Here is a 17554-nt window from a genome sequence, read left to right on the forward strand (position 1 = left end):
GAAACATGATCCTTGGGTAGCCAAAATGCATTACCACTACTCCTTCACAGGCTCCATATTAATTTGGCCACAATTTTTAAAAAGACTGACTCATGTGGACTTAGTAAAATATGAACCGATAGAGAAATCAGAATCTCTCAAAAAGAAAATAATCAGTTTTTTTAAATTACAATATTGATATAGTACATGCAAAATCAATAAAAAATCACAAAAAATGCTAATTTTCCTCGGTGAAGATATGTTGGCTGAGAAACAAAACATAATTTGTATTTAATTTAGATTAAATTAACAAATCAGCAGAGAAGGTAAAGGAAGTGATTATAAATACCATGCATATAGCCATGTAAACAGGAGTATTTTCACGGAGCTTTTAAAATTTAGGTTATAAACATTTTCCTACTTTTTAAAAAATAACACTCCCTTGCACTGCTGGGAATAAAAACAGTCCTGACAGCATCACACTTCTGCAAAGAGCCTCAGCAGTAAAATGGACTGTATTCTTGATTGTGCAAAAGGATTCATGTGCAAAAATACAGAAATTTCTTTGCAGAGTTGGCATCTACAGCCAGAAAATGAAACTTCTACAGAATGTTTTCAGTGTTAGGCTGTGTGCTGTGTACCAGTATACACCCTGATCGCTGCTCTAGGTTTGTTACTTTGGAGGGCGATTTCTAGTTCTGTTACTGTTCACTTTTAATTTTGTTACTATTTTTAATTTCAAAACACTGCTAATAACAGTGTTAGCACAGAAAGGACTGATAAAGACATTACTGTAAAAAAATACAAAGAACAACAATACTTTAAAACTGAACAATTTTAGAAACAGTTTTAGATTATCTTTAAAAACAAAATATTTGCCATTAATAGTTTCTGAAAAAACTTGGAAACAAAATCTGGTGGGGTGATGGCAATATATTACTGCCTGTTTGGCTAGCACGATGATCCCTAGTAATATAGGGAACTTAAGGCATACACATAGCTGTGACCCCTCATGCAGCACAAGGGGAAAAAGCCTTCTTTTGCTCTAGTCTCACATCTAAAAACTCTCAAATGCTTCGTATCACAGTTTCCTATTTATCCTTTTCCTGCATTTTGCCCGTTTATGCTGAGGATGAGCCAGATTCTTTTCTTTAGTATATGAAAAAGAGGCTGAGCTGGGAAGGGCATTTGCCTTGCAGGGTCTGAAATTATGGTCGTTAAATAAACGGCACATCTTCATTCAACAGGTCTCTGCTGGGACCCAGACACCACTTTTCAATATATGGAACAGCTCCTGAAGAAGGGTTTAAGAATGGGCTCCTTAACAGAGACAACTGGCAGTTCTGATCCTCTCCTCTCCACAAAAGGATAAAGCAGAACTGGAAAAAGTTCAAAGAAGAGCAGCAATGCTAATCAGATGTGCAGCATGGTTTCCGGGAGAGAAGCAAGCGCGTACAGCAGCACTTTTCTGCCTGGAGAAGAGATGACCTGGGGGAAATGCAAGAGGCCTAAAAAATCAGAGCTGGCCTGGGGCAGTGGGTAGGGATCTAAGGTTTGCTGTCACTTCCAACACAAGGGGCATGACAAGAAGTTGGAGTAGAGAAGCAAATACAAAACAAAGCAAAAAAAAAAAAAAAAAAAAAAAAAAAAAAAGATGGTTAGGCAGTAAACCAATGAAACTTGCTGCCAAAGTCATGGCTGCACTGTTACACATGCAAAAAATTTACATGGGTTCAAAGGGAGACTGAATAAATACCTGAAGGAGACATCTCTTGAGGGTTATTACATAGACAGAAACTGTAGCCAAGAAATCCCTAAGCCGAAGATAGCTTGAGGCTGGGAGAGTACCAGGGAGAAGTATCGCATGTATGTGCTACCCTGTTCTTACTCCTTCCTAGAGTAGCTGCTTATGGCCCCTGCTGGGGACAGGACACAGGGTCAGCAAACCCTCCAGATAATCCATTATGACTATTCTTATGTTCTTATTACCAGGTTTATTGTTAGTAATTAGCACTTACACCTAGTCTTTTTCTTAGAAGCAGGACTGTTGTATTTATTTCAGATGTATACACTGACCATAAGAAAGCTGTTCCTAACTCAGCTTTCACAGAACAAAATATCGGTGCACAGCAGGCCACTCCCTCTGATGTTCATGAAAAGCTCTCCAAACGTGGTTTATCAGTTCTCAGCTCATATCTGAAGAAGAATTTCAGAGCTGAGCAACCCAGTGTGGTCTGGGGGCAGGCACCCATGCAAGTGTCACGTCTGACCACTGAACATGCAATGCTGACTGCTGCTGGACATCACGCCGTGAGTCTTACGTGAGAGTCACGCAGAGACCTGCAAAGTCCTCATCTACTTTACATAATGTTAGAGCAAATATATATTTTCCAGAAAACCTTGGTGAAATGAGCCACACAGGACTCCCTGACAGCACTGACATATAGGCAGAGATGAATTCTCTGCATGCATAGTAACTATACCTGTGCTGCAAACTTGTTCATTAAGAAAACAGCTCTAAAGCAAAATGTCCAGGTTGGGGTCTTCAAAATTTCCCCCCGAAGAGCCTGATATATCGGTGACCTCCCCACCTGGACCCAACGGGCCGGCAGGGGCTCTGTGAGCCCACCAGCACCCCTTGGCAGACAGATGTGGGCAGAGCTCAGCTCCCTTCTCCTCAGCACCTGCTGCTTCAGGGAACCCATTCCAGCCCCACTTTTTTCTCATTTCTTGTGTTTGTCAGATATCCAAATACTCTTGACAGAAACTGTCCTAGATTGCTGAGGAATAAGTAAACCACTGTGATGAGTTTATGAACATGGTATGATTTACAGCCCAGCCTTCAGTTTATGTCACTCTATATGTTGGGAGATGAGAGTCTACAGGAAAGCAAAATTTCAGTTTATTACCTCTGAGAAAAAAGCATGCCTTCCTCAGCAATCTATATGCAAGTTATGCTCTCTACTCACAGCAGTTTAACTGCCCTCTGGTGTCTTTCCTCAAAAAACCAGTCTTGTATCATCAATCAGCTGTGAACAGAATCTCCGAGACAAAATCTACCATCACAAAAGGAGCTCTAGTTTAAAACTGCACTTAATTCAACCCTCAGATATGGGAAAACCGTGGGCAGCGTTTGAGGGCAGCAAGCAGAGCAGCTGCACCTGTATTACTGTATCATCCATGTCACATCACAGATGTAAGGGCACTGCCCCAAAGTAAAGGGCACTTTAGTCACCACATCCATTAAAATCCTCTGCCTTTAAAGGTACTGAGATGCAAATACTAAATCTTTTCACTAAGATCTGGACCTATCAGGCAATATCATCTTTAGATTACTTCCAACCAGCCTTGAAGAGATGACAAAGTGAAACAGACTGCATCTCCTGTCTGAAAATAAGGGTGCAAGTATAAGCATAGTGGTTCCACTGCCACACAGTATGCCGTCTTGGCAAAAAGTCTTTGCAATATTGCGTTTTAAGTGCTCGTCAGTATTTCATGTTAGGATCCACAACTTTCTGCCTGTCTATCAAGTTTCCAGCACACTTTCAGATCTTATGGAAATAATTTCACCATTCTGCCAAGTTAGCCAGTACCCCAAACTGAGCGCATTTCCAAAGAATAACCTGACATTAAAAATAACCTGCTACCAAAGTTTGTATTTTTTAACTGCAAACTATTTTTAAACTATTTCAAATGCAGACCACCCACAGCAAAAACATAGGCAAAGGGCAGAGCGGAGAAGGACTGAAACAGGGTCTTACCCAGCGACCTCTCCTTCGTTTGGTTGGCCGACCTCACCACGGGAAGGCTTGCTCGCGTGCGGCTGCCCCGAGAGAACGGGGTTGGAGAGTCGCCCTCAGACATGGCTTCTAAGGAGTTGGCAGATGCGTCGGAGAGATGCTCTGTCTGATCACCCAAAGTGGGCTGCGGGCTCTGAGACGGCTTTGGGCTTCTTGTCTGCAAAACAGAGTATTTCGTTACTGACCAGTAATTGAAACATGAACATACGGGAAGAAAACAAAGAGAAGGACAAAGTCCAAGCTTCTTCAGATACTGGTATGCTGAAGGTGACCTCTGTGCATGTCAAGAAAATAGTGTCCTTGGGTATTCTGTTAAGATTTTTATTGCTGTACATTCACAGTGAATTTTGTTACTAACAGGTCCCTGTGGATAAGATGTGCTGAGGGGATGTATGGTACTTCCATTCCTTGCTGCTCAAACAACCGCTACAGCACAGGTATGTGTGTAAGTATGTGTACAGGCACACACACAACCCAAACATACAAGATTGGAAACTTATTCATGGTGCTTTTAAACCTTCAGTATTTAGAAGCATGAAGAGGGCACCAGCAGCACAGTAGCATGTCAACTTTATTTAAGCCATCTGAAACTATATTTATAACGGAGAAAAACTTGAAATGCTGCTCTTATCTTGACAAGTCTACTAAGAAAAGTACTCCCAAAATAAATGTGATGCAGTAATTAGCTATCAATCTCAATACATTCTGCTGTGCAATCTGTAAAATGTACAGGTCATGCAGCAAGGCCAGTTGGCTCTCCAACATTTCTACCTGAAGTCACAAATAATTTTTCTGCTTTTAGTTGCATCAGCATAAATCAGAAATGTCTTCATTAACTGACCAAATTACCTATGATTTTTACTGGGCAATCATACTTACTAGTAAGTTGCTAAACAGTATCTGAAAAGATAGACTCTCTCTCTCTTGGTAGGAATCCATCTAAGCACTTATCCTGACCCTTATCATTGTAAGATCTGCCTAATAAAAACATCTGCAATGGGAGATAAAAATGTCTTGAACTTTTTTTGCTGACTGCAAAAGGCACTTACAATGTCACTTAGAAAGAGGGGCTGCATTAATAAATATACTGAGTACTGTTTGCTAACCCCCCTCAACCATCTGATACTATTATTCTGGAAGAATAATTTTCCAGTCTCTCAAGCAAACTTTATATTGTAACAGACCAGGACAGACACTGTAGAGCAGAAATTCAAAGCAAAACAAGCTTACTTTGTCCCAAAACTAGTATGAAAATACAAACTTTAAAATGCTTGTAATCAGCACCAGGCACAAGATGTCACCAAATACACCCATTTTTCTTTTACCTGTCATTTACAGTCAGATATTAGTACATTAAAAATCTCCTGTATTAAAATCAGCTCCAACCTTAGGTTTGAACATTCTGTCGAAATTCAGAAAAGTTTTTCTTTCTTTCTGGAAAGCCAAGATGACATATCTTACTGACATCTGGTTCCTTCAGCAGTTTTTCAAGTGAGATGAGGTGAGCTTGTTTCAGCAATAGCATGGGTCATATAATATTCCCCATGTGACCTCGAATGTATGAACAACTTTAACTTTTGTTAGATTTTTCCTTAATGGCTGTAAAGCCCCTTTGTTGCCAAGCTGTCCACTTCCTCACAAATTACAGTAAGTTATAAATACCTCAGGAGAAAGTTCAATCCTCTAGAACTTTTCAGTTTTGAAATGTTAATATTAAAATATTAAGTATTATCCAATGTCCTGCAGTGAAATTGTTCAAAAGCTGTGAATTTTTGCAGGAGTTAAAGCTAACAACAGTTGTTCTCAGCAAATAAAGTATGCTTTGAAGTGCCTCTGACACGGTCAGTGCTAGTCTGCAGGTTGTAAACGCAGGGACTTGCGCCTGAAAGCTTTCAGTGGTGACAAGTGGCCTGCAAGCACGAAGAAAGAATTTGATTAGTCAGTACTTCTTCATTCAGCTTTCTGAAATGGCTTGGGAACCATCACTCCTGAAGCTATTTTATTTACACAGGCATATTACAGGAGTACTACCAAGTCATGTCATTGTAATTTCTTAATTCCTTTTACTGATTAATACATAGCTGGAATATAAAGCAGAGCACAGTAACATGCAACAAAATCAATCTGCAAAAAGTCTTAAACTTGAGAGTCTGTTGGGGAGAGGACTGCTTTTGTTTCCTTAAGAAAAAGCTGGTAAGACAAATCACGCTTATTTTGCTTGATTTTTATTTCTCTTTTGCTTGAATCCTCAGGTCTCATTTAAGACATGCACGTGCATATAAAGTTTACCTACGCATATGATGAGATGCAGATTCAAGGCAAAAGGGGGTGTGGGGGCCTGCAACCTGCATTAGCACCAGTCAGACACAGCTGCAGCTGGGCAGTCACCCAGCTGGCCCGGTCAGCGCGCGGGTGGAGCTATCCCCTAACACTGTGTTTCCCTGGTGCTCCGTGAGCAGCTCCTTACGACCAGGCATTTGGGATTATACTGTGACGACCAAAAGCTCTCGGAGCAGCCCTCACGCCACTGCCCAAATCCTGCCACACCAAGAGGCTTGCCGGAGACAACCGAAGCAAGCCAGAGTCACACAGTAGATTGTGCTCAGACATGATGCCCAGGTCTCCTCCTAATGTACTCTGGGGTAAGTACACACCATTTCCACTACAGCAAGTGGAGCACTCAAATGTAAAACCAACGCAAACTCTTAATGAGATCCACAATGTATAAACATACACTTTGTTAAAGGCTTCAAGATATTCGCCATGCTCAGCTAGTGCAAATGCTGTATTTCAGGAATGATTCTGAATTTTAAACAGATTGTAAGGAAGTCCTGAAACATAGCAACAATAATGGCCATTCAAGTCACTGGGAGATATGAGTGCATACTTGATAGGAAAACATTTTTATTATTGGCAATGAGCTATAATAAATGAGCGCATTTCACGGCAGCCCTTCTTAGAAAAACCAGCCCATGAAGTGGGGAGAGGGCAAGCAATGTCTGTGGAGCCATAAACTGCAAGGACTTGTAAAGATAGATGAAGAAAGCAAGGCAGAAACCTTCAGCATTGTGTCAATATTCCGTATGTTGATTCCAGAATTAAATAAGATAAATAAGACAGATAACAAAGAAATACTTACTAAATCAGACCATACACATTGTTTTCCCTAAGAAATGTTCACTAACATATTTAAAAATTATTCAAACACTCAATATTTCAGGAAGTGTCCCTTTAAATACCCAATTTTCAAGAGCTAGTATGCAGTATAAGCAATTACAAAGGTAAATATTCATCATACTCCATGTTCCAGGGGCCACCAGAACCCAACTAGACAGCAGCATAGACTGCTGCTCCTAGAGGTGGGACGAGACTGTAACCCTGCATGTTGCATAAATCCAGGGAAAGCAATAAACCAGACTGTACTGTGCCGGGGTGGCTGTCACTTTAATATGCCTGCTAGCAAAGAGCAAAAAGCATAATACTCAACACAGAAGAAAACCCAGGCACTTCACAAAAGAGCTGTATAGAGCAAAATCAAGTCACTGTAACAGATGCTCCACACGTGAATACAAAAGCAAGGAAACACCAGCACCTTTCTAGCCACACCTGGCATAAATGCCAGAAAACAGAAAGGGGCTCAGAATAAGCCAGTGGTCTCTCAGTTTTCCCCTGTGCCAATGCTAGTTATCAGTTCCCTACTATTTCATTTCAATTTTTCTTAGTATACAAGGATACACACTGCCGTAACCTTTTTAAGGTATGCACTTCACTATAATATAGGGAGTGTCAGTTATGGAAAATCTGGTATCTTCTAAATACTCGTAGTATTTTATCAAGGATTAAAACTGTGGTTAAGTATGCCTCATACTCATCTGTTAAAGCTTGTGCAAAGCATGCAATTTCAATGTATCTGCCTTAGTTCTTTCACTGAATGTGAGAAAGATGCAAAAAAGTACAGAGCTCTTTGGATTTAATAAAATTTAAAATAATTAACAGGGAAAACAGAAGGTACCTGAATAAGGAAAAGTTAAGTGCTGCAGAGATGCCAATCAGAGCAATATAGCGAGCAGTCACTGGGCACCAGAGATGTCCCGCGCAAGCTGGTTCTTCTGTTCCTCTGCTCACATTTACCTCCCCTAATCCCTTCACCCTTTTGTTCTACCCAGTTTTATTACTCTGCTCTTTAGACCTTCCTTCCATGCTCATTTCCGGTTGTTTTCCATACTACTCTATATATCTGAAAATTTTTACATTCTTTTCCTTTCCAAAACCTCTCTTGCAAATTTACTCCACATATTTTCACAGACAAAAAAAAAAAAAAAAAAAAAAAAAAAAAAAAAAACCTTCCCAAATCCCATAAGCTGAAGCAGGATTTAATTTCACCTCTTCATCAATTTGCACTTTTTATTTCCTGTCTCCAGGAACTTCCTAAGGCTTTATCTAGACAAACTGCTATCTCTTTAGGAGAAGACTCTTATCATACACATCTTCTGAATTGCTAGCGCTGTTGGCAAGGTACTAATAGTAAACAAAGACATCAAAAAATGATACAGCCCTAGTAAAATAACTCTATCCCATCACATCCTCTAAAGAACACACTTAGCATAGGGAAAAGAAAAAACTGAGTGTTTCCTTGACATTTCAAATAAAGAAGAAAAATGAAAAAAAGAAACCTGGTTTTTTTGACCTTCAAGTGAAATATTTCTCCTGTGCCTTGACCAGAAGATAGCTACTGGATATGTGACAGACTGCAAATACACATACAAACTCTCTATATTTAATGTACGATGAGTTTATTAACCCACAAATATTGTCATGGTATGTGAGCTCTTCTTGCCATAACAATAACATTTCTTCATCGCACTTGTGTCAGATCACAGTTATTTGAAGGAAGGATCCACTCTTTCCAAAGATGCATAGTCTTTGGGGTCCTATATTATCACAACTACAAAGTTTTACTTGTCTGGACATGCTATTAGAGACATGCTGTTGACAGAAGAGAAAAGAGAGTACTAGTCACAAGTTTTTATTTTTAAGTATTTACTACAACAATGCTTTCCATAAAACTCAGAAAAATTAAATTTCTCTACATGCCTGTATAAACTCAAGTTTATATTACATCTATGCAATACATACATTTGGACACACACACACACAGAGGCAACAGGCAAAGTCTCCCACAAAAGATTTTCACTTGTGAAAACAGAGGTATGTTTGGTCCGGGGGAATGGGGCGGAGAGGCTGATCCTGCACTTGAATGCAACACAACACTATCCTTCATGAGAAGGTAACTTCCCCTTATGTGTTCTTTCACTGTTACGATATGGAAAAACCTCTGACATGCTGTTTTCAGATGTTGCCAGAGGAAACGGTACTGCGGCAGAAGCTGCCACGCGCCAGCACTCTGCTGTGGGGGCTAACGGACGCCGTGCAGACACTTCTGGGGCTAGTTATGCTGGTCCCCAGTGCTGCAACTCATGCGCTGGAAAATGTCTCCAGCTCTTATTTGTGTATTTTAAGTATGGCCGTTTCACTGTTTTCTGTTGAATCAATGACGACGAGTTATGCAGCTGTTCCTTGCTCATACGCCTGCCCAGTTTGACGGCACCATGAACTTGCTGTGGTACGAACGGCCCAAAATCTTTCTTCTTGGGCATGGAGGAACACCACGTCTGTGCCGCCCCGGTCCGAAGCCTCCCTGATTTGGGGGGATTTTCTCCCTTTGGGTACCCCTGCGCTTCTCCTCGGCTGCGGCGCTGGCGGCCTCCTGCTGCCGCTGCCCGGCCAAAGCAAAGCCCGGGCTCCCCGCAGGCCGCAGGAGCGGGGCCCGCCGGGCATGGACCGCGCAGCGCTCCCGCCTCACCTGCCGCGCGGGGATTAGGCAAAGCGAGGAATTCAGCGCAAACAAACCTGAAGTGCAGGCCCAGGGCAGATCTTTCCGTGCTCCAAGGAAGGGAGGAAACAGGCCCTAAAGATTTTTCCCAAGTAAGGTAAAAGAGAGCGTTCCCCCTTCCCTCTCAGCACGACTGAGAAGGCAGGGAAGATGAACTCCTCCCGTGGCACCGAGCGCCACAGGAAGATGCATTAAAACCTGGTAATGCTCAGTCATAGCAAGGTGTTATCAGAGCCCACTACTAATACCGTGTCAGGGTATCACACTGAGCAATCATTTTCCTCGTTTCTATGAATTTATCTGAAGACAAAGCTCCTCGCTGCTTCTGACAGGATCATAAGCACCACTCTGTGTGTTTGCTGATGCTCTCCCCGGCTCCCTTCACCTCGCAGGGAAAACGCGTTTAATCAGGTGGCAGAACAGCACGGTTGGAATGATATTAAATGATCCTAAAAATCTGCACATTTTCCCAGTAGCCTTGCGAGCTCCTGTTGGGGGCCAGCTCCCCACTGGGGCAAGCTACCAGAAACCCTCCTTCAGCTCCCGAGACGGGGAGGGAAGGAGCAGGCCGTGCCTGTGCGGCCCCTCCTGCTCACCCGAGCCGGGCACAGCTCCACTCCGGCAGCGCGACCCTCGCGGTCACCAGCGAAACTGCTCACAAAACCCTCCCGCGGAAACGGCTGGCGTGGGAGCAACGTTTTCAATTTTTGGTTGCTAACTGTAAGCCCCTAGATAACCTGAAGCCTGTTTTTCAGGAAAGCTGAGCACTTACAGTAAAGATATTCTTTAGAACCAATAAAAGCTGAAGGTGCTGAGCACTTAGGCTGCCAGACCTCTCATTCAGGCGCTTAATTGGAGGGACTTGCATCTGAAAATGTTGCCCCGAGGAACTCAGCAGCCGGTCTAAGAGCAGCTTAATTGGCGCAGACAAGTCCAGGCTGAAATATGCAACATGCTGTGGCATCTCTTTCAAATACACGAAAAATAAAAACACCCAAGTCATCCATGGTAAAGTGCGAAAATATTTGTCAGTATTTTTCTGTCCAAATCCAAGGTCTCTTTTCACATAAATGTCAGTCTGAGATTTTACAGTGGGAATTAAAGTAAAATGATAGACAAAACTAAGAGTCACCCATTGGTAATAAGCAAAAATCTTAGTGAATGAGTGAAATCTTTCATTTAGAAACAACATCTAACTCTCTGCTTCATTCTAATGCCTGATGACATGAAGTATTTATTTATAAGTGATAGCTGAATTTAAAAAGTGACTGATCACCTCACTATTTCTCGCTGCACACGCTTCTATGGCCCCATCAATTTTGCTCACAGTGAAATCTGTTCTTTCACAGTCTCTGTCATTATTCTTGCATTATAGCTTCAGTATATTATTACTCTGTTTAAATAAGTTATCCATAAATTCCAGCCTGGACATCAACATTTGTCTTAATTAAAATCTTATGTCCATTTCAGTTGGAAGCTATTTCTCTTTTCCGTCCTAAAAACCCTACTGTGAAGTATTCATGAGACAGAATGACCCCTTGTTCCACCCGAGAGATGGCTGCATTTCATCAGCAGTGGGCGAGGTAACTCCTACCTACACAATCTGTAAAACTGTCATGAGAACTCTAAAGATTAAAAGTTTTTTTTTTAAATAAAAACTGTCATTATACTGATTAAAGGGGAAAGATCCTTACATACTAAAAACCACACGCAAAAAGGAAAAAAATATATATATAACAGATGCCTAAATGTACCTAGGGGATAGTGTGTTCTGATTCAAGAAAATGATTATCTACCCATCCCTTTTCTCCCACACATATCCCTAAGGAAAACAGAAGGAGGGTCTGTTTTTGTGGTGTCTGTTTCCCAAAGCAAATGAACATGATACAGATTCCAGCTCATAGCTGCCCTGGTAAAACCTGTTTTTCTGTGTTTCTCAAAGCCAGAAAGGATTTCTTAATTAACATGTTATTTCAAAAATAACTGGGGGGGGGGTGGGGGGGGGGGAAGACATCAACAGCAAGCCTTGTAAGTGGGAGTGAGGTTTTCGGGACAGGGTGTGAGCTGCCCTTTACGGATGCCTGGAGTCCTGACAGCTGGTGGGTGCTACCAGCCCCAAACAATAATAAATATTCGGGCAGCCCAGGCAGGAGACAAGCGCTGTGCTGGGCCTCCGGCAGCAACACACCTACGCTCTCAACTTATTTTTAGCCTCGGCCCATGGAAGTAAACGTGTGATGAAATACTTAGCAGAACTTGTTGTTCTAGCACCTGGGAAAAGTTACTGGGCTGCTCTAATGCTTTACAACAGAGGAGCTTCTTGTATTCCTCCTTTCCCGCTTGTCACCATGCCCTTGCTCTTCTTTTTCCCTCCCTCTAGGCCATCTCATTAGTAAATTAGGGAGAACCCTTATTGTTCTCTACCCATCTGCCTCTCCCACTCTTCCCTGTGGTCAGCATTTTTATTGGCACATTTAAATTCTGTAAATGGAAACAAAACGAGTCAGGAAGTGACAAATCAGGTGCAAATACAGCTACTGCATGCAGTGCATGCTTTAAGGCCTTACTCCTCAAGCAGCAGATGCTAGCTCAGTGCTGTAGTGATGGGGCTTTGGACGGCAGTAAAAAGCATACAGTGGCACCTTTCAAATATGTATCTGTGTAAAACATGTACACATACCCTCTATACTGGTGAAAAAGATGTAACTCTGTAGTAGACATCCACATTACAATTCATACAGAAGTGAAAGAGGAATTCAATAGAAAGAAAGATGATATACAGGTAACTTTACAGGTGCACATCATATGCGCAGGTATACTGATTTTGAAGAGCCACGGCCTTCTTAGCTGAGCCAATCTGTTACACTGAGATGCAGGTATATCAAAAGAGAAACGCTTCTAAATCTGTATGACAACAGAGGAGGAAATTAGACAGGGGAAGCAGCACCCCAAGATGAGCAGGGATATGTAAAACAGGTGAACATTAAAATCTTTTGTAGAAATTAAATAGGGGCTCTTTTAAATGTTAATTTAAATTTTTGCTGGGCCTACTACACTCTGAGTTCTCCAGTCATTATCCTATTTACAGATCTATTGTCTTCCTTCAATATAAGGTCTCAGAAGATCAATTTGCAAGCTGCAGAACCAAGCTTTTTGCATATCAATACAGATATATTTAATTCCACATCCACAGATCTGTTCTTAGCTTTTCAGCAAGACTTTTATCCCTTACTCAGGTTCCAAATATGCAATAAAAACATAAATACAGTTAGAATTAGGACAGCTAGTAGAGGCTACTTAGTTATCTAGGGAATTGCACTGAATTTTGGTGGATTTCAAAGCAGTTATCTAAGACAAGAGTCTGGACTTCATGTCCATCATGCCATTATAGGAAAAGTCAAAATTAAAAAATTGTCAGAGGATGCACATGCCTCACATTCCTATATACAATCAATGAGCCACTTCACTGCTGTGAAAAACAGAGGGAAAGGCATGCAGACCCATATGTATTCAGCACCAGTTGTGATGCAAACCACACACAGTTAAAAGGTAGCAAACTCAATCCACAGCAGAGTGCAGAAAAAGAAAGTACAGTACTAACTCTCTGAGAAGATTCAATTTTCATCAAGTACCTTTGAATGTCAAGTTCTGAATGAAGGGAGACCAACATGCACTGCAAAACCTGTGGATGAAAGAGAGAACAGAAAAGGGGGGAAAAAGAGAAAATTGTTAAAATGAAAGGAAAAAAGAGAAAAACAATTAAAAAGAAAATAACCTACACATACTGAAAGTATCCTGAGTAAACAAACAGCAGAAAAGAAAAGAAAAGTAAGAAAATGCCCTGAAAAATAATACAGGAAAGGCACACCTGCCAGGGAGCAACATGCTCTGTCAATATTTAATATGCAATATCCTGAGGAACCTTGCTAGACTCAGTTCAGATGCACTATGTGTAGCGGTGTGTCAAAGAAATGGAGAAGGTTTTTCTAGTATAAGAGTTAATGGCAGAAAGTTAAGCCACCCAGTTTCAAACATATCTAGCAACCATATCTTTCAAGAAATGGCAAAAATTCATTCCTCTTAAGAAATGATACAATCCTTGGCTGGTGTTAGCAGCAGTCATTACACTTCTGGGCTGTTTTCACACTTACTACAGAGGCATGGAATTCTTTAAGCAGTTCTTAGAAATATTACATTATTCTTGTTTAACCACAATTTTGCGAAGAAAAAAAAGATAAACTATAGTATGATTAAGAAGCATTCTCCAGTCATGTCTCTCTTTACTATTCTACATCTGATCTTAAAGCACACAGAATGTGAAAACATGTGAAAAGGTATTTAAGGCTGAAGAAAGAACCAAGCATCTTTCCTCCTACCAAATGAATGACATGAGAATTGGAGGGGAAATTGCCTAGTGACGTTTGAGCCCTAATAGGTGGAAGTCCTATATGTTCCTTAATCTTCATTTGCATTTGGGGGAGAGAAGGATATTATATAGTGCTTCAGGTAACCTTCTCTGAGCACTTTATTCCTCTTTCAGCCAGTGCCAGGCTCCCACAACAACTGCTGCTGCCCTAGTCAGGGCTTGCAGCTAGTCACATCAGGCAAAGATATTGAGACTGCTTTGATAACAAGCACGTTGTTATTAAGAACCTTACTTAGCAATTATGATGCCAACATCATAATTAAGAGAGTAATGCAAAGAATCTTTTGAATTTTACAAACCCTGGGGACATGGACGTATGAGAGCTGATTCGAGGGACAAGATAAGCAGCATGCAACTGCACTGGGATTTTTCATGATTTAGTCTGTTGGATACTTTGAAAGTGCCGTACCATTTTATTTAAAGAGAACAATAGGTCATTTTTCTCCCTAAGATAAATGCATCATTCAGAATTGTTCAAGTAAAATGTGATCTTTAGAAATAAGCTATTTATGCAAACACAGTACAAATTAAATGCAACCTTCCGGCCAAACCTGGATAAACTCCAATTCCAAACCACAAAGACAAAACAATCAGCTGGCAATGTCTCAGTAATACTGAAGCAGTATGAGAGTTTTTCATATTTTTATAATGTCACTACCCCACACATGGAAAGACTGGAAAATTCTATTTGCCCTTTAATTAAATTATTGTCCTTTTTTTAAAAAAAAAAAGGTTATGGATTTTCTAAGGACTATATCCAATCTCAAAGCCAAATACAGGAGGTTTCCAAGGGCAAAAATCATGCTGCCTGGCTACCTGACTTCCAGTCAGCATTGGACCTCAAGACCATGTTTTGAAAGGGGCATTGCTCTATAAAACAGCAGAATCGAAACTATGTGAGAATCACTCTCCCTAAATCCATTGCATAAGATCAACTTGAGTTACTCAGTTTCCTCAAATTCTGTCATCCTAAAGGGAAAATATAACTGTTTCCACTTTCTCTGGATTTTCCTAGTCCCAAAGGAAGCAAAAGATCATTTATGCCATGAAGTAGGGTAATGAAATAAGGGTGCTTGACAAAACCAGCAACCCTCCCTACCCTCAATCTAAGGAAAATGTCGTTTGTACCTCAGCTCTCTCCTTCTTTTCTCATAGCAACATATTTATTTTAATTCTAAAGCAAGTAGATAGATGAGGATTTGTTGTTAAAATACGTAAAAGTAGTCCACCTAGATCCATAAGTCTCTCTCCTCTTAGCACAGTTGTTCCAAAATCACATGGTGCTGCATGTGATACAGGATCAGAGTTTGCAGTCTCTGAACAAACACAGTCTGATAGGAAAAAATGAACCACACACAAACACAAAATCACAGCACTGGCAGTACAGGAGAAGGATCTACAGAATCTGGGGCAAGGTAGCACCAGTAGGCAAACAAGGCCTCCATGATGTAAATATAGCGCACTTTGTATCGCCTAAAGAAGACACAGACATGCCAATATGGGAGAAATATAATCAAAAACATTGCTCCAGTCCCACATACAGACCTTATTATGAATGAGATTTGAAGACATTTGGGTCTGAATCCAAACTGAAAGTATGGCTTCATTTGGCACTTATTAATATTAAATATTTCTTAACTTTGCATATTTGTTTCCAAACAGCACATTGATGCCTTCACCAGCACTCTGATGACCTCCTAGCTATTTAAAAAAATAATGATCTATTTCTTCCTTTCCTGCTATGTTGTGGGGGAATTTTGGTTTTTTTTCCATATGTGGGCATGCACGTGGATATATATAGTCCACAATGATGGGAAATGAATTCAAGGAGAGCTTTGCAATTCCCAGATGCAATCTCCCCCTCCCCTAGGGATAAGTTCCTGTGACAATTCCCTATCTCCTGCTTCCCTCACAGGTTGGTACTTCATTGTTCCAGAGAGGCTGCCTATCATAGGAAGTAACCGCGGTAAGCAGAGAAACAGGAAGTTAGAGCAAATCCCACAGAAGATTAAAAAGTCTTGGACTGGACTGCCTATGAAATAGCCGTGCAGTGCAGAACACCAGACTTATGTGCTCTCAGCAACCTCTACTGGCAAGCGGAGAAGCTCCTGTGCTTCATACTAAACTGAGTTTTACAGAGCCTATGACTTTATTCCTGTCCAGGAGAGCCGGATCCATTGCTGGTTTAAATGAACATTACGTGACTGGCTTCAGCAGTGTGATGATGACCTACGGTATCATCCACTCCAGGTGAGCTTGGCCCAGTGAGCTGGAAGAATGATGGGGATTTTCACTGTCTGTCATCACAGACCCTCAAAGCAGCGAGGTTTCTGTTGAAACAAGTATTAAGTCTTCATGAGCTGTGAAAGCAAACAGCCAGAATAAAAGCAGTACCAAGTCCTGTCAATGTTGGATTAACATAGAAAGAAACAGATTAAGACAGGCAGGTAGAGATATAAAGACAAAAGGGAGAAAATTAACAAAAGGGCATAAGTAATATCTTCTGGAAAAAGGTGGAAAATGTTAGAGGCCGAGGAGGAGAATGGAAAATGGGGCAGGGATACTGCACACAGCTAGTGGAGCAGTTGTGCAGCCTCCCTAACCAGCAAGTATGAGGAGGAAGTAATGTTGCATGGAGAGAAATTGATTTCAGGATCCAATCCTTATTGTAATGAGAAAGGTACTGGGAACAAAGGAAAGAGCTGCCAGACATACTGCTTTTGAACTTCAAACCAAAGTGGAGTGAGCAGTGGCCTTGGAAAAGGTGTAGAAAGCTAAGAGTCAGAGGAGGAAAGCAAAGATGCCAGGAATGTGCTGAACGTCGTCAGATGGAGTCCTGAGAGAGGTCTGGTGAATGCCGCTTGTAAGGTAGTATCCAGAGGATTAGCACGCAGTAACTTAGGGAGGACACAGATTAATATCTTGGGGCTGATTGTATTAGTCATTATCCCAGGGCCTTAAAAATGAGGGTGAATGAACTGTGAGACTGCCTTGTGGGATCAGCTTGCTAAGCAGATCAAAGGAAAGTATTCACCATTTTAAGCAGGATCAGGCCTGTTGAGCACCGAATGCTAAATCTCCAAAGGAAAAAACAGATGCTTGAGACACTTCTGTTGATGATTTAGTAGGAGACATCTGTCCCCCTGAGTTAGTCTGAAGTAATGTCACAGAGCAGTGTTAGGAGTGCACCGTGGCTCCTGGAGGTGGGATGTAACACTGATATTCTTGCTGGCAGTGACGATACAACCCAAGTGCTTTTTTACTAAGGCACTGGTACAGCGGTGGAAGTGGTGAAATTGAGGAGAATGTTAGGCTTTCCAATTTCTTTCAGTTTCTGTAATAGGCCTTTGAATCATGCTTTTGATGCATTTCAAAAGGGAAGTCCTTACAAAGGCAGAACATGTTAAACAAGTTAGATTTACTGGGGGTCACCCAGGAAGATGACACAGCTGCTGA

The 17554-nt window shown here is 41.3% G+C and overlaps 1 protein-coding gene across 15 annotated transcripts in view; it reads right to left on the minus strand.

The window, feature by feature from the left end:
- The window catches only part of KIAA1217 (KIAA1217 ortholog), a 354487-nt gene that overhangs the window by 93074 nt on the left and 243859 nt on the right, over nt 1-17554 (minus strand). For 14 of the 15 annotated variants that reach the window (XR_003260038.2, XR_003260037.2, XM_026105796.2 and 11 more), the window contains one exon: nt 3741-3936. Coding sequence is in view for 13 of the 15 variants with exons in the window: in XM_026105796.2 (XP_025961581.2) it covers nt 3741-3936 (196 nt within the window). In the remaining 2 variants the exon portion in view is untranslated. Of the gene's footprint in view, nt 1-3740; nt 3937-13304; nt 13327-17554 lie in introns of those variants that run through there. The other variant, XM_064505929.1, reaches the window with a different exon arrangement.

Source organism: Dromaius novaehollandiae, chromosome 2, assembly GCF_036370855.1.
Source record: "Dromaius novaehollandiae isolate bDroNov1 chromosome 2, bDroNov1.hap1, whole genome shotgun sequence".
NCBI classification, from domain to species: Eukaryota; Metazoa; Chordata; class Aves; order Casuariiformes; family Dromaiidae; genus Dromaius; species Dromaius novaehollandiae.